We start from the raw sequence: 24,308 nt of genomic DNA on the forward strand, positions 1-24,308 counted from the left end.
GCCGTGTGCCACATCATTTTTCAGGTAAAGGGCAAGGCGCACTTGTACGGAGGACGGCGGCATCGCGAGCAGAGACTATGGCACGTGCATAGGGTAGACTCATATTTAAATTCTTAGTTTTGAGTTATAATAGGTTGTTTTGCATTGCATTCTTTTAAATTATTTTGTATTTGTTTTTATTATCTCTTTTAGTATTTTGTATTTAAACAGGTAAGACCATGGCTGTGTTTTCCAGAGAAGGAGTTGTTTTAAACGTTTTTAAAAGTTTACATTATAAATGATGTTCATGTAAGAGTTATATTTCCGCATTATAGATGAGCATGAGACGTTAGTGGCGACTCTAAATATGTGGAAATTTAGGGTTGTTACATGAACAAGGGGCCCCACCCTCTCATTGGCCTAAGAGGGATTCGGTTTGGTGGTTGGACCACAAACCAATTGTTCATCAGAGGATCAGTGGGACTTAAGGAACAAGAAGTAACTTTAGGGGTAAAAACAGTAAATTGACCCAGCTCTAGTTACGAACAACCTGTGAAGGATCGACTTACTAATCATGGTTATATCAAATGGACAGAAATATATCTATAGTGAGGGGAGTGCAACTACTAGTCTATAGTGGAGTGTCCTCGTAGTTAACGAATGTTGGTTAAAAGGTTAATGAGTTTAGCTAGTTGATCTCGGATCGTTGGAGCCCATGAACTCAAACAGTACCAAAGAACTTGAGTTTGATCCGGGTGCTCAAAATCCTACCCGACCTATTCACTAACCAACGATACGTGACCCGTGACTGTATATGTGCACGTAGAAAACTTCTTTGGTGCTAGAAAAGCACGTGAGAGCGTGTATAGACTTTCTTTTTGTCCTCTAATCCTACTCGAGAAGGCACACGACAAATCTGTAAGTAACAACATGAAAACCTACAAAGCAGTACTTTTACAATTCGCTTGCTTATGAATGCATGCTAGTAAAATTAATCCTAGGTAGCTATTCTTGATTAACAATGACCTAGCAAACTTACTAAGAATGAAAACAGACTTGCTAGTTGTTGAAATTTCTTGTCTTACCCAGTATACTTTCTTGATATACTTTAGTACTGGTGTAAGTAATCATGCTATGACAGCGGATGAGATGTTTATTTATCAGCAATCTGGCTGCTGGATGGATGTTATCGTCCCATTGAGCATGTGTGACTACTGGTGAATTATTGTGTGATGTCTCCCTTTAAAGAATAAGCAACATAATCGAGTTAAGTCTAGGGTAAGCACGGAGATTGGTGGGTCGAGACTTAGGATTGAACACCTTTAAAGGTCTGAGACCAATGGAATCTCGAAGGGCGATCAGAGGGTGAGACAATATTATAACAAAATAGTGTGCGCACATAAGTAATTTACAGCACGACAAAATTTATAACACAAAATAAGAAACGAACTCAAAGCATTTTAAAACAAAAGAGTTGAGGACGACGGGTGAGTTTATTCTATGGCACCTGCCCAAGAGTCCACTCCCGACTTCGACCAGCTCCTTACTTGAAAAAAATGGAGAATAAGGAATGAGTACAAAGACTTAGTATGTAGCCTGCTTGTAGGCTCTCAATCCATTCGTTGATATGCTAGGATACCACACTCTTTCTTGTCTTGTTCTTGTTTCTTATTGTAAGTACTTAGGCCCACTTGTTCTTGACTTAGGGTTCTTATCGTGATTTATTCTAAGGACATTGGTCCTTGGATTCTAAAACCTTGGTCATCCTTTAAGGGCCTTAGTACCATGGTTCTTGGTTCTTGGTTCTTGTACTTAGAACTAGGGTCTTGATCCATGTTCTAGACCTAAATCTTTCTCTTGTTCTTGGTACTTTCTAGGTATTTATTTTGTTATTGATTTATTCTCCAAGACACTCCCCCTAGGATTTACGGCACTAGCCATACACCTGGCAATCCTATGTCCAAGGCTTGTTACTCAGTGGTAGATCGACTACACTGCATTGTGGACACATCGTGTTTTAGGACATCAATCACGATGCAAGGTAGTAGTTACCCTGCACGTAAGATCCGTCCTATGAGAGGCCGTTGATCATGTGAGTAACTTGTTTAGGTGGCATGTACCGAGGGGTAGCACCCCCTCACCATAGGTTACTTCATGGCCTGTGGGACGAGTTCACAAGTTAATACTCCCATGGATGCAAGCAGACCAACACTCACCATGTTCTTCCCCACCGTGTACCATTGCGAAGGCTAAGTTTTCTGCCCAGGCCTTTGTATCAAGAGTGTGGAAACTCGGGACAAAAGTAAACAATTGGTTCCCTGCTAGGTTAAGGATGTGATGAGAGACTACAAGTAGATTGCTTGATCGTGACGAGAGGGTACTCTAGAGTTTAGAAGTAATAGAGGGATTATGGACCTAGGGAATCATGTATCTCATTCCCGTTTCCCTCGTTAGATGAATTTGGCATATATTAATACACATTTTGATTTCCCTCTTATTTTATAAACATTGACTGGCAAAATTTTTCCTATGATGGTGTTAATATAACACATGCGGAAGAAATTTGGATCTTAGGCACTCTAAGTACATCAATTATAGTAAATTAGCTGGCATGTTCAAAAGCATTAAAACTCAATGAGTTTGAATACTAACCTTCTGTCGCTCAAATTTCCTTCTTTTTTTTTTTCACGAACCGGTTTCGAACCACCACTAGTGTCTTCTCCACTATCCTCCGGCCTTAGAACGAGATTGTGGAATCCAGTGAGTGACTAAACTTGGGAGGAATTTAGTAAATATGAAGAGAGTGTTTGTGAGAGGTTTTCCTCACGGTTTTTCCTAAAGTAAGACATTCCATGTACCATGATCACTCAATTTATAGAGTCATGTTTGCATGTTCATGCAAGTTTGAGTTAACCAAATTTTGACACTCAAATTCCACTTAAATATGTTGGGTTTATTTCGCAAGCATGCAAGTTTGGTTAAACCAAATTTTGACACCTCAAAATACCACTAACATGATTTTCCATTAAATGAAGTCAACATTTTTACTTTCTTCATTTTAATTCAACAATTAATTTCAAATTAAAGTAATATTAAATGATTAATTAAACTATTTAATTAATATTTAATATTAATTCAAATGCCAATCCCAATCAACACATATTTGAATAAAATATTTAAATCTTATTTAAATATCTCAAATTCTTTCTTTTTGTTTAATTTGTAAATAAAACAAAAATGCAGTTAAATATATCGTATATATGTAGCGCATATTCCCTAATTCGAATTCGAACACTTCGAACTCACTTGTCACACTATTCTATGGTTTAGTCCGATATGAGCTAGCAGAGGGACCTAATGGACATATAGATCATGGGCTCCAACGATCCAAGATTAACCAGTTAAACTTCTTAACCTTGTTAACCAACATTCGTTAACTACTAGGACACTCCACTATAGCCTAGTAGTTGCACTCCCCTCACTATAGATATATTTCTGTCCATTTGATATAACCATGATTGGTAAGTCGATCCTTCACAGGGTGTTCGTTACTAGAGCTGGGTCAATTTACCGTTTTACCCCTGAAGTTACTTCTTGTTCCTTATGTCTCATTGATCCTCTAATGAACAATTGGTTTGTGGTCCAACCAGTGAACCGAATCACTCTCAGGCCAATGAGAGGGTTGGGGCCCTTTGTTCAACAACTGGAGTCAGTGCTTAAAGGAACTACCTCTCTTCTATCCCTAAAAGTGGGTAGGAGTGAATTCCTTCTTACACCCTATGTCCCTAGCTATTCGCCCAGTCTTACCCCTGAAATGGGAGGCAATAAGCATTTGTAAATGGTATCAGAGCCTTCTATTCATGAGGGAAGAGGAGTTACTCGATCTTTAAGAGCGATATCACAGAAACCAGGAGGAAGATATGAAAATTCAGAAGAATTTGGAGTATGTGATAGCTGAGCGAATAGCCCTTGTGTTCCAGGTGGTAAGACGCGGGAAGCGCAGTAAGTCCGTTGGCAAGCTTGGGTGCTTAGTCATATGAAAAATTCTGAAGAAAATCTTATCTACAACCTGACAACTTTACCAGAGACAAAACAAAGATTGACAACTTGTCAGCCACACAGTAAAGGCTCACATGCCAATTACTAATGTCGGTAAATTATTAGTCTTTTAAATTATTAGTTTACTTTATGTCTTATAGGAAAACAGATCTTGCAGGGGTCCTGTCCTCTTAGATTCGATCTTATCTCTTAGTTGACGTTTTTCAAATTTACGATCAAACTCGAAGTCTATAAAGGGACTTCATCAATGTAAAGAGGGCATCGATCGGCCGATAGCTCTCTCTTGAATATCAATTGAACAATTCAGAGAAAAATCATCCTACTCTTTTCTTATCTATCTTATGAACGAATTTCTTAGAAAGCTCAGAAAATCAAGCCATCTCAAATGCTTTACCGATGAAGAAGAAAGTTCAAATGAACATCGAAGGGGAGAAAATCTCACAATCTCAAATACTATCAATCAAGAATACCAGATTGCTAGAATCGAAGATCAACTCAAAAATTGGACTATTCCAAAGGTAGATCCTAAAACTATCTACCAAATTTCAACCTTCAATTTTACTCAAAGATCATGCATCAAATTCTCAGAGAAGAACATCCCAATTCATAGCAATAGGGAATCTCTAAATCTTTTTTCAAGATCTCTTATACTCCAACATCGTGAAGAGTTTAACTATCTCCATGTCGGTCTTGTCCAAGTCGCGGTAAAACCATTGTTCAGACTTGGATTAGATATCCCAGTCCTTATCTCCTTACGAGGTAAGAGACATGAAGATTTCTCAAATTCTTTATTGGGAATGGTTCAATCCAATTTAGAGAATGGACCAGTCTATTTCAATTGTTATCCAAACTTTACTCTGTCTCTCCAGGACCCACACATATTATCAACTCTCATGCTAGATTTACAGTCAAAAAATTTAAACATCAAGGCTGAAACCCATTCTTCAGTCGTTATATTCAGGGTTTATTATAAGCTCATGAATACAAACATTTCTCCAAGAGCATTAAGATCCTCACCAAAAGGATGGACTATGCTCATAGAAGCAAATATTGGAAAATCATTAGTGACTGTCCCAAAAACACTCTCTTGGGATCAAATAACCAGAAGCACTCTCTGGAAAATAGAAGATGCAAATCTTCCAAAGAGGAAAGAATCTCAAAACCCAGTCCAAATTATCGAACATGACGATGGAAGCGTTGAAATAAAATTCAGCGAAGAACCTTCGTCAGAGTCAAAAGTAAAAGAATTCCTGAGTTCTAGACCAAGTACTTCAGGAATATCAAGATCAATGTATGACCCCTTAAAGGTAAAAGAGGTCAGTTATGATAAAAAAAGGGCGTCAATCCACTATGAAGATGGCTCAAGGTCTCCAACCCATACGGATATGGATACTCAATCCGTCTACGAAAGCCAGCTAAATGTCATTACAGCTGATTTCAAGATAGACAAAGAATTTTTGAAAGCAGATTTTATGTCAACTACCAACTCTTCAAAAAGAAATGCCTTCTTCCAAACCTACAAAGAGGCTGAGCGAAATGAATTAAGAGCTCAGTGGTATTCTCATATGGAAGTCATCAAAGAAAATATACCATTCTTCGAATGGTTTGAAGAAAATATTCTGCAGGTATGCACCTTGACCCAGAGGAGTTGGAAGACTACCAAAAGAGGCGAGGTATATTCGAAACATCCTCCGTTAGAAGAAGTCGAATTCGACAACTACTACGGAGAAAAGGTCAAAGCTAGCCCTTTCAAACATATTCCGGAAGGACTAGAAAAGGGTAATCCGACCCTAAAGGATATCAAGAATATCCAGCATCAAAACAATTATTCAAATAAGATTTTATCCACGATCGCTACTCAACTTGAAAGTATCGAGGGAAAAATCTCAAAGAAATCAGGTACTCAGCAAGAATAGGCAAGCAGCTCTATACCAAAGGTTGATGAGTCAATACCAATACTCAGACCGGCAAATCTCGAAATATTTACAAAAAGAATTTCAAAAGAAGAGGCTGCAATGGCCAAGATAGAGGAAAAGTTAGACAGGATATTAAATCCCGCCATGACGCCTCAAGATTCATCTGTCAATGTCGTTAACAATGACGACGAGAACCAAGAATTCGAAGACGAGATTGCAAACGAGAGAGAAGAACCTTTCTACAATCGAATTGAAAGGATCTCTAGAAGAAGTCAAAATAATGCCAGTAATCAGAAAAACTGGTATCCTCAACCGTCTTTTCCGGATATCTAGTTCGAAGAAAAGACACTACAAACTCAAGCTCATTACGATGGTTTAGCAATCTATGAATGGAATATCAATGGATTGTCTGACTATCTGATAATGAATGTTGTAAATGAAATTATGATGGCCGCAGGCGCGTATAAATTACAAGGCCATAAATCCGACCATCAGATAGCTCAAGTTTTGGTAACCGGATTTACCGGGCAACTCAAGGATTGGTGGGACAAATATCTCGACGAAACAACCCACCAACAGATATTAAACCACTATGTCATTAGACCAACTACTCAAATTATCAAAGAAGAAGGTCCATCAACTAGAACCGAGGTACAACATGAAAGGGTAGAGGGTGCTGTCAACACCCTCATATATACCCTCATAGAATTCTTCGTCGGCGACCCTCTAAAATACCAGGAGAGATCCGCTGAGATACTCATGAATCTGAAATGTCCTACCTTAGGTGATTTCAGGTGGTACAAAGACATGTACTTCAGCAAAGTTCTTATTAGAACAGATAGTTCGTTGGAATTCTGGAAAGAGAATTTCGTCAATGGACTACCAAAACACTTCTCAAGGAGGATCAAAGATGGTCTTAAGACAAAGTACAATGGAACAATTCCATGGCAAACTTTGTCATACAGATCCATAGCATCCTTCATCATAGAAGAAGGACTCAGACTTTGTAATGAGTCAAAGATTCAAAACAAGCTCAATTCTTCGATATCAAACAGAAAAGAGCTTGGTAGATTTTGCGATCAATATGGATGCAAGGGAATAGAAGCTCCCTCAACCTCCAGACGGAAGAAGGTTAAGACGCATCCAAAACCTTATCATTCATACAGGCCTAGAGAAACATATCGGAGTACACCCGTGCAGTCTCAGAAGCCAACATACTCAAGAAGGAAGTATATTCCTACAAAAACCCATAGAGGAAAGAAAAAGCAAACTTGCTTCAAATGTCGTGAAGAAGGACACTATGCTAACAAGTGTCCAATCAAAGGAAAGATCAATGAGTTGGATATAGATCAAGAGCTGAAAAATCAGCTATTACGACTGACCCTAACTGACTCAGAGCAATCAAGCGAGGGAGAAATCCTCGAACTCCAAGAAGAATCTGATTCATATTCTAGCACAGAATACGAATCAGAACAAGAAGGAAAAAGGACGTGCGAAGGATGCATAAATGTCCTTACCAAGGATCAAGAAATTCTACTCGAAGTAGTAGAAAAAGTTCAAGACCCAGAAATTCAACAGAAGATTGCTCAACGACTTAGGGATGCCAAGACAATCTCTAGGCCAACTGAAAGGGAAGAAAGAAATCCCTACAGACTCCAATCTGTTCTCCAAAGATTTGAAAAACCGAGGGAACTCACTACTCAAGATTTACAAAGAGAGATTAATAATCTCAAACAAGAGGTACAGGCGCTAAGATCTGAAACCAGGTCAGAATCTTATACGCTTCGTCAAGAAATTCTCAATCTTCAGGAAAGGCTGCCAGCACAAAAGGAAACGGCGCAACCGAATCTGGATGAAGAAGATTTTCAAAGTTCCTTCGTTGGAGCCATCACCACTTCTCAATTTCAAAAATGGTACGCTCTCGTTACCTTAAAAATTTATGATTTCAAAATCACACTAAAGGCCCTCATAGATACTGGAGCCGATCAAAATTGCATTCAAGAAGGCTTAATACCTACAAAGTATTTTGAAAAAACTACTGAGGGCCTTAGAGGTGCTAACAACAACAAACTCAAAATTAATTACAAACTATCAAAAGTTCATGTTTGCAATGATGGAATTTGCTTCGTAAATTCCTTCCTTCTAGTAAAAGACTTAGGACAAGAACTAATCCTAGGTACTCCTTTCATTACTCAATTATATCCTTTTAGAATAACTGAAAAAGGGTTAGAATCAAAAGCCTTAGGAAAGAAGATAAAATTTAACTTTCTTTCCCCATAAGGATTAGCGAAATAAATAACCTTCAAAAGAATACAATTATTCAATCAATAAATGTATTAAATTATAAAGAAAAACAAATTTCTTTTTTGAAAGAAGAAATTTCATTCAAAAGAATAGAAGAACAAATTCAAAACAAAACGGTCCAGTTTAAAAACGGTCCAGTTTAAAATCAAAACTTTACAAACTCAATTAGAAAAAGAAGTTTGTTCAAATATCCCAAATGCCTTTTGGAATAGGAAACAACATATTGTTGATCTTCCTTATATCAAAGCTTTCGAGGAGAAAAATATTCCTACAAAACCCCGACCTATTCAAATGAATAAAGAATTACAAAAGTCTGCAAAGCAGAAATTAATGATCTTTTGTTTTGAAATCTTCATGTCTCTTATCTCGTAAGGAGATAAGGACTGGGATATCTAATCCAAGTCTGAACAATGGTTTTACCGCGACTTGGACAAGACCGACATGGAGATAGTTAAACTCTTCACGATGTTGGAGTATAAGAGATCTTGACGTGGAAGTATCCCGATACACATGACATACATACATGCACGAGGTCCCATGATTTTTATTCACTACATATAGTTCAAGTAATCATACTATAGCCAGAGTGTTCTTAGTTTATTGGATTTAGATTAGTGGTCGTAAAGTTCACTTTATTCAATAACAATCTTTACTTGATGAACAACAATAATAACTTTATTGAAAATAGAATATGTTTTTGTTTACAAACTATACGTTTTAAGGCATAAAACCCAACATCCTAGAGATTCAGGGTGTGACATGATGAAATCAAAACCCCATACGGTTCTCCCAACAGGCATTGAGTAATTCTTGCGAAAGAAGTCTTGCGCAATTCCTGTTTGAAACTATAGTTCTAGAATTTTTTGAACTTATCTGTTCTACCTCACCCTAAAATTTCTAAGGTCCTCGTAAAAAGTTTGAAAGTTCAACTTAAAAAAATAAATCGGGAATTTAATACCTTGTTGGACTTGGGTGCTATACCATATGTAATCTATGAATTGCTTTCTCTATTTTATATTTTCTACCGGGAAGTATTCATATTTTGTTGTCCATTTTATGAGAGTGTTTTAAAAATCAATGAAATATTTATTATTTTTGGGCTAATAACTATTATCTATTCAAGGAATTTTGTTATTGAAAATCTAATAAATCTCTCCAATTATCCCAAAATTAACCTTCGCATGTACTATAAGTATGTATATTTATTCACATGTCCAACACAAATTGGTAGTTAAGCTAAAGGTTGATTAGGAAATGATAAAGAATATTGTCGTTTTCTTTCTTTTCACGGTGGCTTTAGTTGGGGCTCAGGTTCCAAGGGTCGCGTTACCACCACCAGGACTTTCTAGATATTACATTCATGTGGTTCACGGGCTAAGCAAACTTGGGTTGCTTGTGCATTGTCAGTCTAAAGACGATGACTTGGGGTATCATCGTTTGCTTAATCATGGAGATGATTACCAGTGGAACTTCAAGGTTAGCTTTTGGGGATCAACCCTCTATTGGTGCAAATTGGAGACGCCACAAGCATATGTCTCTTTCGAAAGCTTTTGGCCTGAAACGCAGCACTTATGGCTCCGTGATAGGTGCAAACGTGGAACTATAGGAACTTGTCTTTGGACGGCTAAAGATGATGGAATTTACTTGAGAAACTTTCTTGCTAATGTTGATGAATTGATTCACAAGTGGAACTATAAAAGTTAGAGAAGCTTTATTATCTCCTTTTGGTGGAATTATCCTTCCGGAGCCAATGAAAAATAATGGAATAACACAAAAATGTTGTTTTTTTTTGTATGAAATTTATTTCGTAACGAAGTGTATTGTTGTTGTCCAAAATTTTAAATTATGAAGAAAAACAAAATAAATTTGTATATGAATACAAGTTTTCAAAATTGTAATATAGTTTTTATATTAAAACTAAAAAAAAATGATGATTTTTACGGACCAATCAGAGAGAGAGTTTAGAACAATAAAATCTAAAATAGGTATTAAAAGCTCATGTTTCTGCCATCTTCACATCGATCTTAGAATAGGATGGTAGGCACAATCCTTGAATTTCCATATATCTTATTAAAAGTTTCACATATTACATTGTAGTTCCACAATCTTTCTTGATGTCCGATTTTCAAGAATTTGGATCTCGGACCAAAACTAAAAATATGAAAAAGCAAACAAAAAAAATGAAAAGTAACATAAAATAAAACATGAAAATTCGATAAAATATAAATTTAAAGGAAGATAAACAACACCAAAATTAAATACAAAATAATATTTAATTACAAGAGGGTCCTCTTAAATTTCTTTATAAATGCGAAAATGGTGTTGGGATATACGAACACAACTAGTGAGGCAAACACCTTATATCGTGTAAAGTTATATTATTCGGTTAGTAATGCAATCACACACAATATATGACTGTGACCTATCGTTTAAACCATAGCATGACCTTAGGCTTTTTTCAATTCTTGGCAGAGTTGGATGCATGGTACTTTTCTACACACGGCCCACGTACGCATACATGGACCCTTCAGACGGATTGGTATACGTGCCCCTTAGGCCGGACTTTGTCGGGCACAACACAATACACGTGACTGGACCCTCATAAAAGAAAAGGTCTTCATGATAACATGTCGAACATATATATCGAAGGTATGCATCCGTACTAACTTAACATAACGGGGAAGTATCCCGATACACATGACATACATACATGCACGAGGTCCCATGATTTTTATTCACTACATATAGTTCAAGTAATCATACTATAGCCAGAGTGTTCTTAGTTTATTGGATTTAGATTAGTGGTCGTAAAGTTCACTTTATTCAATAACAATCTTTACTTGATGAACAACAATAATAACTTTATTGAAAATAGAATATGTTTTTGTTTACAAACTATACGTTTTAGGGCATAAAACCCAACATCCTAGAGATTCAGGGTGTGACATGATGAAATCAAAACCCCATAACGGTTCTCCCAACAGGCATTGAGTAATTCTTGCGAAAGAAGTCTTGCGCAATTCCTGTTTGAAACTATAGTTCTAGAATTTTTTGAACTTATCTGTTCTACCTCACCCTAAAATTTCTAAGGTCCTCGTAAAAAGTTTGAAAGTTCAACTTAAAAAAATAAATCGGGAATTTAATACCTTGTTGGACTTGGGTGCTATACCATATGTAATCTATGAATTGCTTTCTCTATTTTATATTTTCTACCGGGAAGTATTCATATTTTGTTGTCCATTTTATGAGAGTGTTTTAAAAATCAATGAAATATTTATTATTCTTGGGCTAATAACTATTATCTATTCAAGGAATTTTGTTATTGAAAATCTAATAAATCTCTCAAATTATCCCAAAATTAACGTTAAATTGTGTTGCATAACGGAAATTAGTTAAATGATTGAGTTTTTTGCAACCATAGCATGCATTTACATAGTTTCTTGCATGTACTATAAGTATGTATATTTATTCACATGTCCAACACAAATTGGTAGTTAAGCTAAAGGTTGATTAGGAAATGATAAAGAATATTGTCGTTTTCTTTCTTTTCACGGTGGCTTTAGTTGGGGCTCAGGTTCCAAGGGTCGCGTTACCACCACCAGGACCTTCTAGATATTACATTCATGTGGTTAACGGGCTAAGCAAACTTGGGTTGCTTGTGCATTGTCAGTCTAAAGACGATGACTTGGGGTATCATCGTTTGCTTAAACATGGAGATGATTACGAGTGGAACTTCAAGGTTAGCTTTTGGGGATCAACCCTCTATTGGTGCAAATTGGAGACGCCACAAGCATATGTCTCTTTCGAAAGCTTTTGGCCTGAAACGCAGCACTTATGGCTCCGTGATAGGTGCAAACGTGGAACTGTAGGAACTTGTCTTTGGACGGCTAAAGATGATGGAATTTACTTGAGAAACTTTCTTGCTAATGTTGATGAATTGATTCACAAGTGGAACTATAAAAGTTAGAGAAGCTTTATTATCTCCTTTTGGTGGAATTATCCTCCGGAGCCAATGAAAAATAATGGAATAACACAAAAATGTTGTTTTTTTTTTTTTTATGAAATTTATTTCGTAACGAAGTGTATTGTTGTTCTCCAAAATTTTAAATTATGAAGAAAAACAAAATAAATTTGTATATGAATACAAGTTTTCAAAATTGTAATATAGTTTTTATATTAAAACTAAAAAAAATGATGATTTTTACGGACCAATCAGAGAGAGAGAGTTTAGAACAATAAAATCTATGTATTACAAGCTCATGTTTCTGCCATCTTCACATCGATCTTAGAATAGGATGGTAGGCACAATCCTTGAATTTCCATATATCTTATTAAAAGTTTCACATATTACATTGTAGTTCCACAATCTTTCTTGATGTCCGATTTTCAAGAATTTGGATCTCGGACCAAAACTAAAAATATGAAAAAGCAAACAAAAAAAATGAAAAGTAACATAAAATAAAACATGAAAATTCGATAAAATATAAATTTAAAGGAAGATAAACAACACCAAAATTAAATACAAAATAATATTTAATTACAAGAGGGTCCTCTTATATTTCTTTATAAATGCGAAAATGGTGTTGGGATATACGAACACAACTAGTGAGGCGAAATCCTTATATCGTGTAAAGTTATATTATTCGGTTAGTAATGCAATCACACACAATATATGACTGTGACCTATCGTTTAAACCATAGCATGACCTTAGGCTTTTTTCAATTCTTGGCAGAGTTGGATGCATGGTACTTTTCTACACACGGCCCACGTACGCATACATGGACCCTTCAGACGGATTGGTATACGTGCCCCTTAGGCCGGACTTTGTCGGGCACAACACAATACACGTGACTGGACCCTCATAAAAGAAAAGGTCTTCATGATAACATGTCGAACATATATATCGAAGGTATGCATCCGTACTAACTTAACATAACGGGGAAGTATCCCGATACACATGACATACATACATGCACGAGGTCCCATGATTTTTATTCACTACATATAGTTCAAGTAATCATACTATAGCCAGAGTGTTCTTAGTTTATTGGATTTAGATTAGTGGTCGTAAAGTTCACTTTATTCAATAACAATCTTTACTTGATAAACAACAATAATAACTTTATTGAAAATATAATATGTTTTTATTACAAACTATACGTTTTAGGGCATGGTACTTTTCTTCAATTCTCTAACAATCTTGGTGAAGCTAACTCGTTTATGTTTGCCATAACGCAGTTCTCACAAGGACTCATAACAATCTCCGCATCAAATACACCTTGTTCATAGCCGACGATTTTTCGTACATATTCGACAGCGTCTTCAACAGACCTGACGTTGTCTTCTCGTTAATAATGTTGAACGCCATGTTTCTCGATAGCGTCAACCGGATCACCCCCAAGGCTTGTCGATCCTTGAGCTTCCACTGTTCCGTGGTCATGGTATCCGGCTTCACCCCCAACAGAGGTTCGTGAAGATCTTTCTTGTACAGACAATCTTCAATCTGCATCTTTCAGAAACCGAAATCGGATCCATCGAACTTCTCAATTCCAATCTTTGAACTTTCCATCTTCACAGATCGTGGTGAGTTTCGCCTGACTCTGACTTCCGCCTGGCTCTGATACCAGTTGTTAGGATCGATATCAGTCGTTAGCTCTGATACCAGTTGTTAGGATTGATATCAGTCGTTAGCTCTGATACCAATTGTTAGGATCACACAACAACGCACACGCTCGATCTAGATGAACACAAAGAATGTGATAGAGAAAATTGCAAGGAGAACTCTGGCTAAAAGGATTCTTCTTTTTTTATTGATGACTTCAGGTATGTACAACAAGAGAGTACAGAGAATAGAAAAGTACATTTTCAAAGCTCTACCGGACCAGATATATATATGGTATAGTTTACTATATATAGCTTTATCAGATTTAGCCATCTACTATATATAGCTATTTACCATATATAGCTTTACCGGATATAGCTTTACCATATATAGCTTTACTATATATAGCTTTACCAAATATAGCTTTACCGGATATAACCGTTGACCAAGCTATAAATAAATATCAGGCTCCATAACATAACACTTTTAACCAATCTCTCAATCCTATTGAGATTAATGTGGCCTAGTCTTAAGTACCAAAGATAGGTATTAGAAGAAATATTTTGTCGTTTATTTTGAGTTTCAGCTGTTTTAAACATCTCGGTATTTAAAATAGCTTTTGTTTCGCTCGGTTTTAACATATATAAGTTGTTTTCTAGTTTTGCAGAACAAATATGAATACCTCTTTTGTAAATGAACACTTCATTGATTTCAAAAGATACTTTATACAATTGTTCTATAAACAAGAGATAGATATTAGATTTCTTTTCATTTTAGGAACAAAAAGTACATTATCTAATATAATGAATCTATCTCCAAAAAACAACTTTAAATTTCCTACTAATCTTGCTGAGACAACCTCTCCTGTTCCAACCCTGAGTCTTATCTCGCTGTCTGCAAGCATTCTCCAGGAGCTAGTTTCCTGGTAAAAAGAACAAATTTGATTAGTCGCCCCTGAATCTAGTATCCAAGTTGAGTTTTCATACTCTACTAAACATATTTATACAACGAGTAAATCATATTTACCTTGTTGTGTCTTTTCGTCTTTCTTCTCTGCAAGGTATTTTGGGCAGTTTCTCTTCCAGTGCTCGTTTTCGTTAAATGGAAACATTTTCCTTTATCTGCTTTTTGAACCATGTGTTTGCGGTTAGTAGGAATCTTATTTTTCCCTTTACCCTTTACCCTTCTTCTTCGTCAAAACACTTTCAGAAGTTGAAGGTCCAGACTTATTTTTGGAGGATGATCCTCGTAATAATTTCATGGAAATAGCAACATTTGCTTCTCCTGTTTGTCCCTTGTTCGTTAAGAGGAACTGATAAGTCTATAGCTCATTGAGAAGAGCAGTCAAGTTATATTATATTTTGTTCATTACCACATTGGTGCGGAACTGGAAGAAGCTCTTCGGAAGAGACATCATGATAAAACTGACTTGACTCTTCTCATCAATGACAACTTCATTTTCTTTTGCCACATTGAAATGGACCATCATGTCCAGGACATGTTCTCTAACTGAGGTCCCTTCTTTCATACGGCAGTTGTAAATGTATTTTATGGTTTCATGTCTAAGGGAGAAGGACGGTTGTCCAAACATCCCTTTTAGAGATTCCATAATCTCTTTAGCAGTACCCATAACATCGTGTTTCTTAGCCAAAACATCAGATATGCTGGCTAGAATGTACACTCAGGCTTTGTCATTTGCCTTTATCCATCTGTCGTACGCATCCCGAACTGTTCGGTTTGCATTTGAGCTGGGGTTTGGAGGACACTCCTCAGTTAAAACAAACCTTAAATCATCAATGACCAATATTGTGTTTAGGTTTGATTTCCAAGTTGCGTAATTGTCGCCGTTTAATTTCTCAGAAGCGAGTAATTGTACTATTGAGTTTGTCATGCTGTGATATAAAGAAAATTCTATTAGTGATTTGACTTAATCCTGTTTAATCAAATCAGTTTTAGCAAATGTAATAATGTATCCAAATCATTATTAATTTGCAACGATACTTTAGTGAGTTAGAGCAACTGCTACCGAGGGGCAGTCAATCACTCATTCACTAAACCAAGACATTAGTGACTTAAACACTAATCCCAGAATAACTCTTGTTCCTATAGTGTTCTTAATTATCGTTGTTTTGTTCAAGAATATACCAACTCTTAGTATTTCTTCGTAAGTGTGACCCGCCATTTTCAGACCTCATAGATCGGTCCCAACAATGCTATCGAATGAAAAAGCCAAAGTTGGAAATGGACCTAAGAAATCCTATCCATTTCTTGAGTTTGCGTTGTTTCGACTCCCATGTTACGACCCTCTGAATGGGTAGTTGCTCTAAGGCAACATGCAGGTGGAACATGGGAATCTCACGGTGCAGCCTAGTGGTGGAGACCGTAGGACGTATTTGATATACTTCCTTCTCCCACTTACTGTAATACTTTCTTTATTCACCTTGTTATTTACTCGTGCATATACCTTCCGAATGGAGGACTCTCCCAGGGCAACACGAGGCCGAGCATGAATCTCACTGTGTGAATTTTACAGAGAGCGTGACAAGAAAACGATGTATCTTATACACCTTTTTCCTCCCACTAAGTATTTTAGATGGTTGGGTATACTCATTACTTAAGTATATTCCGGCTAATTAAATATAACTTAAGTCTAAGTGATTTTTCTAAATCTTACATCACTTAAGCATGCTCATAAAACTGGGCTAACTAAGCTCAAGTACTGGTCCGATCTCCGGGTAGTAGGTGTTTCGTAAACTGTCAACTTAAGTACCTCCAGCCTTAGACAAGATCGTGCCAGGTGAGCTTTCTCGTAACCGCAATTTTGTAAGACATCAACCTATTTTAACTATTAAAATTGATCGTGCTCGGTTCTTAACCCTAAGTGAGCATGCACTTATCTTTATTATAGATTTTAACGTCTATCTTGTTTTATGACGTTGAAAATAACCTATAACATGCATCTAACATGCTTTATATAACAATTATATAATCATCCATTCCATGCAATAATATAACAATTTATATCTATCACTCATGGAACCCTAAACATGCATACTATACATTATAACACTTATAACATACTTGGAATGCATGAAACATGCTTAGCCTATGGTGGGATTTTAAATCTATATGACATACTTTATGCATATAAATTTTCTATTAAATTAAAACATACATTCATAATGCATAATTAATTAAACACACTAAAGTGGATTGGTTTTGGCATTTTAAAACAAGCAATTAACTAAATTATTCATTAATAATTAAAATAACTTGAACCGCTCCCCAGGTCCACGAACTAGGTGAACCAACCCTTAAAAACGTTGAACCGGACCCCAAAGGTAGCAAAAACACCCAAACCGCCTCTTCCATCTTCTTCTTCGATTCAGCTTGCTATCTTTTCCATTTTCGATCAATTACAACCTAAAATGAACTCTAATGACTCCATAAAAATTACAGACCTTTCTTCATTCATTAAAGCCCATACACATTAGGCTTATTACAATAATTGTATCAAATGGAAGCATAAAAAAAATGCCAAAACCAAAACCATCCACTTTAGCAACCACAAAATTTCATTCATGAAATGGTACCCACCATGATCAAATTAATGTAAATAAAGTGCATAAAACCTTCTCTGATACCAATTGATGGTGTTAATAGAACACATGCGGAAGCAATTTGGATCTTAGGCACTCTAAGTACATCAATTATAGTAAATTAGCTAGCATGTTTCAAAAGCATGAGTTTGAATACTAACTTTTTGTCGCTCAAGTTTCTTAACGAACCGGTTTCAAACCACCACTAGTGTCTTCTCCACTATCCTCCGGCCTTGAAACGGGATTGTGGAATCCGGTGAGTGACTAAACTTGTGAGGAATTTTGTATATATGAAGAGAGTGTTTGTGAGAGGTTTTTCTCAAGGTTTTTCACCAAGAAGAAGAAGACCTTCCATGTATCATGATCACTCTATTTAAAGAGTCATGTTTGCATGTTCATGCAAATTTGAGATCACCAAATTTTGACACTCAAAATTCCACTCAAATGTTTGGGATTATGTGGCAAGCATGCATGTTTGAGTTAACCAAATTTTGACACTCAAATTTCCACTCAAACTTGTGGGGTTTGTTTGGCAAGCATGCAAGTTTGGTTAAACAAAATTTTGACACCTCAAAATTCCACTAACATGGATTTTTCGATTAAATGAAGTCAACATTTTGACTTTCTTCATTTTAATTCAACAATTAATTTGAATAATGAATTTCAAATTAAAGTAACATTAAATGATTAATTAAACTATTTAATTAATATTTAATATTAATTCAAATGCCAATCCCAATCAATTCCGACACATAATGATTAAGATATTTAAATCTTATTTAAATATCTCAGATTCTCTCTTTTTGTTTAATTCGTAAATAAAACAAAAATGCGGTTAAATATATCCTATATATGTAGCGCATATTCCCTAATTTGAATTCGAACACTTCGAACTCACTCATCACACTGTTCTATGGTTCAGTCCGATATGAGCTAGCAGAGGGACCTAATGGACCTATAGATCATGGGCTCCAACGATCCAAGATTAACCGGTTAAACTCATTAACCTTGTTAACCAACATTCGTTAACTACTAAGACACTCGACTATAGCCTAGTAGTTGACTCCCCTCACTATAGATATATTTTTGTCCATTTGATATAACCATGATTGGTAAGTCAATCATTCACAGGTTGTTCGTAACTAGACCTAGGTCAACTTACCGTTTTACCCCTAAAGTTACTTCTTGTTCCTTATGTCTCACTGATCCTCTAATGAACAATTGGTTTGTGGTCCAACCAGTAAACCGAATCCCTCTCAGGCCAATGAGAGGGTTGGGCCCCTTGTTCAAGACCTGGAGTCAGTGCTTAAGGAAACTACCTCTCTTCTATCCATAAAAGTGGGTAGGAGTGAATTCGATCTTGCACCCCACGTCCCCAGCTATTCACCCAGTCTTACCCCTGAAATGGGAGGCCTATTGAGTCGGCGAACTAGAGCCACTCTCACCCATGCAAATCTAAGGATAATTCCGAATAAACAAGAGTTCATGGTTAGCTCAGGATTAAAACCGAGTTACCTAGGTTATCAAATGAAAAGAAAATCAGTCTCAACAGTAAACGACTTTATAAAGTTTGAGTGATTTTCTTCATGGTCCGATCTTATGCAATACTCATTGCATAGGACGCCCCCACTCACATGTCTCCACATGTACAATTTGGTGATCACATTGTTTATATCATATACAAAACTTGATCCACTCTTATGTCTCTACATATAGTTCAAGTAATCATACTATTAGCCAGAGTGTTCTTAGTTTATTGGATTTAGATTAATGATCGTAAAGTTCACTTTATTCACTACCAATCTTTACTGAATAAACAACAATAATAACTTTATTGAAAATAGAATATGTTTTTGTTTACAAACTATGAGTTATTGGACATAAAACCCAACAAACTGGTCTACAAGAGGATTAAAATTAAAAAAAATACAGGGAGGGTGACGGTTCGGTTTGACATGGCGGGTTCGACTTAACTTGCCACGTCATCATCCTCTTCCTCTTTTAAGAAGAAGACGCGCATGTCCAATAGCGCCGCCGTTTTAAAACGCCTCTCACCTGCTCCTATCATGACATTGCTCCCATTGATTTCTTCATTCAACTTAAAGATGGTGTTACAAGGATGAGCTTGGGATTGACTTCATACATTCTCTTGGATTGTAGCCTAAGTTATTTGCCTCTAAAGTTCGTCGGAAAACTAATACTTACCTCTAGTTAAATTAGTTGGTATGAACGAACATCTTTATATGTGTGGCATTAATCTCGCCTGCTCCAAAAAGTGGCATTGCTCCCCTTGATTTCTTCATGAAACTTAAAAATGGTGTTACAAGGAAGAGCTTGAGATTGACTTCATACCTTCTCGTGAATTGTAGCCTAAGTTATTTGCCTCCAAAGTTCGTTGGAAAACTAATACTTCACTCTAGTTAAATGAATTGGTTTGAACGAACGTCTTTAAGTGTGTGGCATTAATATTTATAAATTCTTCTCAATCTACAGCTCACCCAAAAAAGCAGATAATTGACTTGTTGGGCAACTCGATCTACGACGTTTTAGCTCTAGATTTCTCTCCTATCTCTCTTCCCTCCTCTTTAGATGGAAGACCATGACTGTGTTTTCCAGATAAGAAGTTGTTTTAAGCGTTTTTCAAAGTTTATGCTATAAATGATGTTCATGTAAGAGTTATATTTCCACATTATAGATGAACATGAGACGTTAGTAGCGACTCTAAGTATGTGGAAATTTAGGGTCGTTATAGTTGATATCAAAGCTCTAGGTTTTAGATTCTGTAGACTAGCCTACGATGTAGACTTGGCACATTCCATTGTCCCAACGTCGATGTCCTATCACCTTCAGGTACGTCTTGCATAAGATAAGAAAAGAGAAACATTTTCGAACTCGCATGCATTTTTCTAGTGATATTACTGAAATTGTTGTGATATTTCATGTATTTATTATAGAGTATGATGTGATATGTTGTATGTTGAGTGATTTTGTTTGCAATATGATGTGACTTTAGAATATGTGTTTTTAATAATATATATGCATAGTGATGAACCTTAGACTTAAGAAATGCTATCTTGGTTTCTTGAACCATGCTCCCTAGACCACGCGAAAGAGTAAGACAAGGAAGGGGACGATGTCCTATTAGAGGTAGAGGACGAGGTGAGGCTGAAGAGAGTTCACCTCAAGAAGGATCACAGATGGGGTTTGAATTAGAACCCTTATTGCATGAAATGTCTGTAAGCACCCCTTTGGGGGCAGACTTAGTAGCTAGGGATAGAGTAAAAATGACCAAGTAATCATAGGGAACCAAACTCTATGCGTTAACCTGATGGTAGTAAACATGATGGACTTCGACGTCATACTAGGCATGGATTAGCTAGCCGAAATCACGCTAGTATAGACTATTGTAAAAAGGAAGTAACATATTTGCCACTGGCGGGACCTACCTTTAAATTTAAAGGCACGAGTACCGAGATTACCCCTAGGTAGTCTTGATGATGAAAGCAAATAGATTAGTCCAACAAGGCGGATGGGCTATATTAGCATGTGTTGTAGACGTAAGAGGAAAAGAAAAGACCCTAGAAAACGTGTCAATAGTTAACAAGTTCCCAGATGTATTTCCAAATGATCTACCTGGAATATCCCCTTCCTGAGTGGTTGACTTCGTCATCGAACACGAGCTAGGAACTGGGCCTATTTCCAAATCACCCTATCACATGGTGCTAACAGAGTTGAAGGAACTCAAGGCGTATTTACAAGACTTACTGAATAAAGGGTTCATTCGACCTAGCGTATCCCCTTAGAGTGCACCAGTGTTTTTTGTTAAGAAGAAAGATGGATCGATTACAGAGAGCTAAATAAGAGAACCATTAAGAACAAATACAATCTGCCTCGAATGGAAGACTTATTCGATCAACTCAGAGAGGCAACGATATTTTCTAAGATAAATTTGCGGTCAGGTTACCATTAAATAAAGATTAAAGAAAAATACCATACCAAAGACAGCATTTAGGACAAGGTACGATCACTATGAGTTCGTAGTGATGTCATTTGGCCTCACCAATGCTCCAACTATATTAATAATGTTAATGAACCGAGGGTTCAAGGACTGTCTAGACACTTTCGTGATCGTGGTCATTGATGACATCCTAGTGTACTAAAAAACAGACTTGGAACACTAGGAACACTTCTGAAAAGTCCTAGCCACCTTAAGAGAGAACAAGTTATACGCGAAGTTCTCAAAGTGTGAATATTGGTTACGACAAGTCTTTTTCCTAGGACAAGTGGTGACAAAGGACGGAGTATCCATAGATCCCACTAAGGTCGAAGCGGTCGCAAAGTGGGAATGCCCAACTACAATAACATTAGTACGGAGTTTCTTAGGACTAGCAGGATACTATCGATGGTTTGTGCAGGACTTCACTAGGATAGTCTCGCCTTTAACATAGTTAACGAGAAAAAGGGTATCATTTATACGGAATGATGCTCATGAGGCAAGCTTCCAGAACCTAAAAGAGAGATTGGTAACAGCCAGATACTCACAGTACCTGAAAGCTCAAAAGGGTACGTAATCTATAGTGAAGCGTCCAAGAAGGGACTAGGATGTGTGTTAATGTAACGTGTAAGGTTGTTGCATACTCCTCCCGTCAACTAAAAGAATACAAAAAGAATTACCCTACCCACGACCTAGAATTGGCCGCTGTAGTGTTCGTACTAAAAATTTGTAGAACCCAAAGCCCAAATCCCTCCTCGGACCAGTAGCCAAATGTCAATCCAACTCGCAACCAGCGTCCTGTGCTTGCCTCTACAAACCCGAGGTCCAAGTTCCCTCGACCCAACCAAACCAGCCCGCAGCCTAACTCACTCGTCGCCCAATCTGTAAACAGAAACCCAGTCAGCAGCTGATAAGGCAACCCTAATCCTCAACCCAACGATCCAAGCTTATGTTGAAGCAAGAACCCTTGAATCAAAGTAACTAACACCTCCTTATACGAAATTTGGATCAACCAAGAGATAAGGCTAGAATTAGATTACCTCTTACGATCGAAGATCTAGAAGCAAGATTTGGAAACCTTGTTCTAAATCGAGTCACTCCACAATCTAACTTGATCAAGGTTTGATTGAATGGCTCGCGTGCAATTCTACTGCAAGAATTGCTTGAAACTTAGAAATGGCAAATATGATGCTCGGATTTCTAAGGGAAACGTCTCAATTTGAGATCTGAATTACATTCATCCACGAATCTTATTTTTACATAACATATTGTGGGTATTTATAGTCTCCCAACAAAAGATGTTTGTGGACGGGATTTATTCGAGATGTTTGTGGACGGGATTTATTCCCGATCCCCTTTAATCTCCACAAAGAATAAGTCAAATTGACCATTTGACTTTTACATAATTTATCAAATTAAACATAGTTTTTTCTAACAAACGTTGATGTGCTTGAGTGGCTAATGCGGCAGACGTGTAATCAATTGAGCTCTTTGTGGCTTAGGTTCGAATTTTATTGTTGACATAGTTTTTTGAATCTTTGGGAACACCGTGATTCTTATCATCAGCCTAGCCGTAAACGCGACCGCGAGCCAACCCAAATCGACATGGGCTGCTATGGTGCTGCCACGTGTCCATTTGCTATGAAAGCAACCCTTCGGCTTGAGCGGTTTGGATGCTCCGACGACGCTTCGGTGGCTCCATTGCTGTTTTAGCCCAGTTTCCACTGTTTCGACCATCCTAGATCCATTTTCGGCCCCAGTTAAGGTAATCGAGGTCGTTTTAGAGCCGTATTTCACATTTATTGAATTATTAGTTATTTAATTGTGAAATACTAATGGAAGGTGGTGAACGGTGTGATAGGAAACAAACTCTGGCACCGTAGGAAGTAGTTCTCAAGGAACAAGAGCTTATGTTTAGCTAATTAGGGAGTACTTGAGCCAAGGCTAAGTGGCCTTACTATAGGATATGCTAAAAATTGTATGAGTTATGATGATGTATGAACTATGTTGTACGATGTCGTATGTTAGTATATGATGATGTATAAGTTATGATGATGTATGAGTTGTATCGTATGATGCCATATACTAGTATATAATGAATGATGTATGATTTGTATCATATGATGTCATATATTAGTGTATGATGATGTATGAGTTATGATGATGTACGAGATATGATGATGTATGAGTTATGATGCTTTATGATGTGCGTAGTATATATATATTTCGATGAATGACGTACTTGATATGTTTGATGCACTTTATGACAATATGATGAGCATGATGATTGTGTGACGTTTACCTTAATATGATGATATTTTCCATATTGAGCATGCTATATGATGATGAGTGCCATATTTCATCATGTCGTTAGATCGACATACGACACAACCCTTTAAGAGCATGAAAATGATATTAATATAAATATCCACGAGTATGTGTTACCTAGAGTAACAAAGAGATGTGACTAGAGGGTTGTGTTAGAAGAGATATTATGATGAATTTAGAGGGACCTCATGCATGTTGTATGTTTATAAGCATAGGGCTACTTCCCCTAGAGATGATGAGTGTGGACGCACACAATATGATGATGAGTGCGAATGTGCACAGATGAGGGTGTTCCTGAGGCATATGACATTAGCTTGACTAGAGGGTTTAGGGGATGTGCGAGCGCCTTGTGGATTCACACTCGTACGTGTGAATCGTGTGTAGGGAAGTACTTCACATCCAATTTTTCCGAGACTGAAGTTCACCCCTATGATGTTAGAGATAGGTCCTTAAATCATGATTGCATGTGTTTGTGTTTGCATGACCTCCTATAGTGGGGCCACTTACTAAGTATTCTTCGAAATAC

At 36.9% G+C, this 24,308-nt stretch overlaps 2 protein-coding genes across 2 annotated transcripts; both read left to right on the top strand.

Annotated features, from left to right (window-relative positions):
* The first annotated feature begins 9,512 nt into the window (after positions 1-9,512).
* On the top strand, positions 9,513-9,962 carry LOC147785980 (S-protein homolog 1-like). Its single transcript, XM_087120918.1, has one exon. It carries the CDS (start codon positions 9,513-9,515, stop codon positions 9,960-9,962), a length of 450 nt encoding a protein of 149 aa, XP_086977044.1.
* A 1,813-nt stretch (positions 9,963-11,775) lies between these two features.
* Positions 11,776-12,225, top strand: LOC147785981 (S-protein homolog 1-like). The gene has a single exon (XM_087120919.1). The coding sequence runs from the start codon at positions 11,776-11,778 to the stop codon at positions 12,223-12,225; it is 450 nt and encodes a 149-aa protein (XP_086977045.1).
* The last annotated feature ends 12,083 nt before the right edge of the window (positions 12,226-24,308 follow it).

This window comes from Cucurbita pepo, unplaced genomic scaffold (genome assembly GCF_057944985.1).
Source record: "Cucurbita pepo subsp. pepo isolate OVF unplaced genomic scaffold, ASM5794498v1 scafford_8, whole genome shotgun sequence".
Taxonomy (NCBI): Eukaryota; Viridiplantae; Streptophyta; class Magnoliopsida; order Cucurbitales; family Cucurbitaceae; genus Cucurbita; species Cucurbita pepo.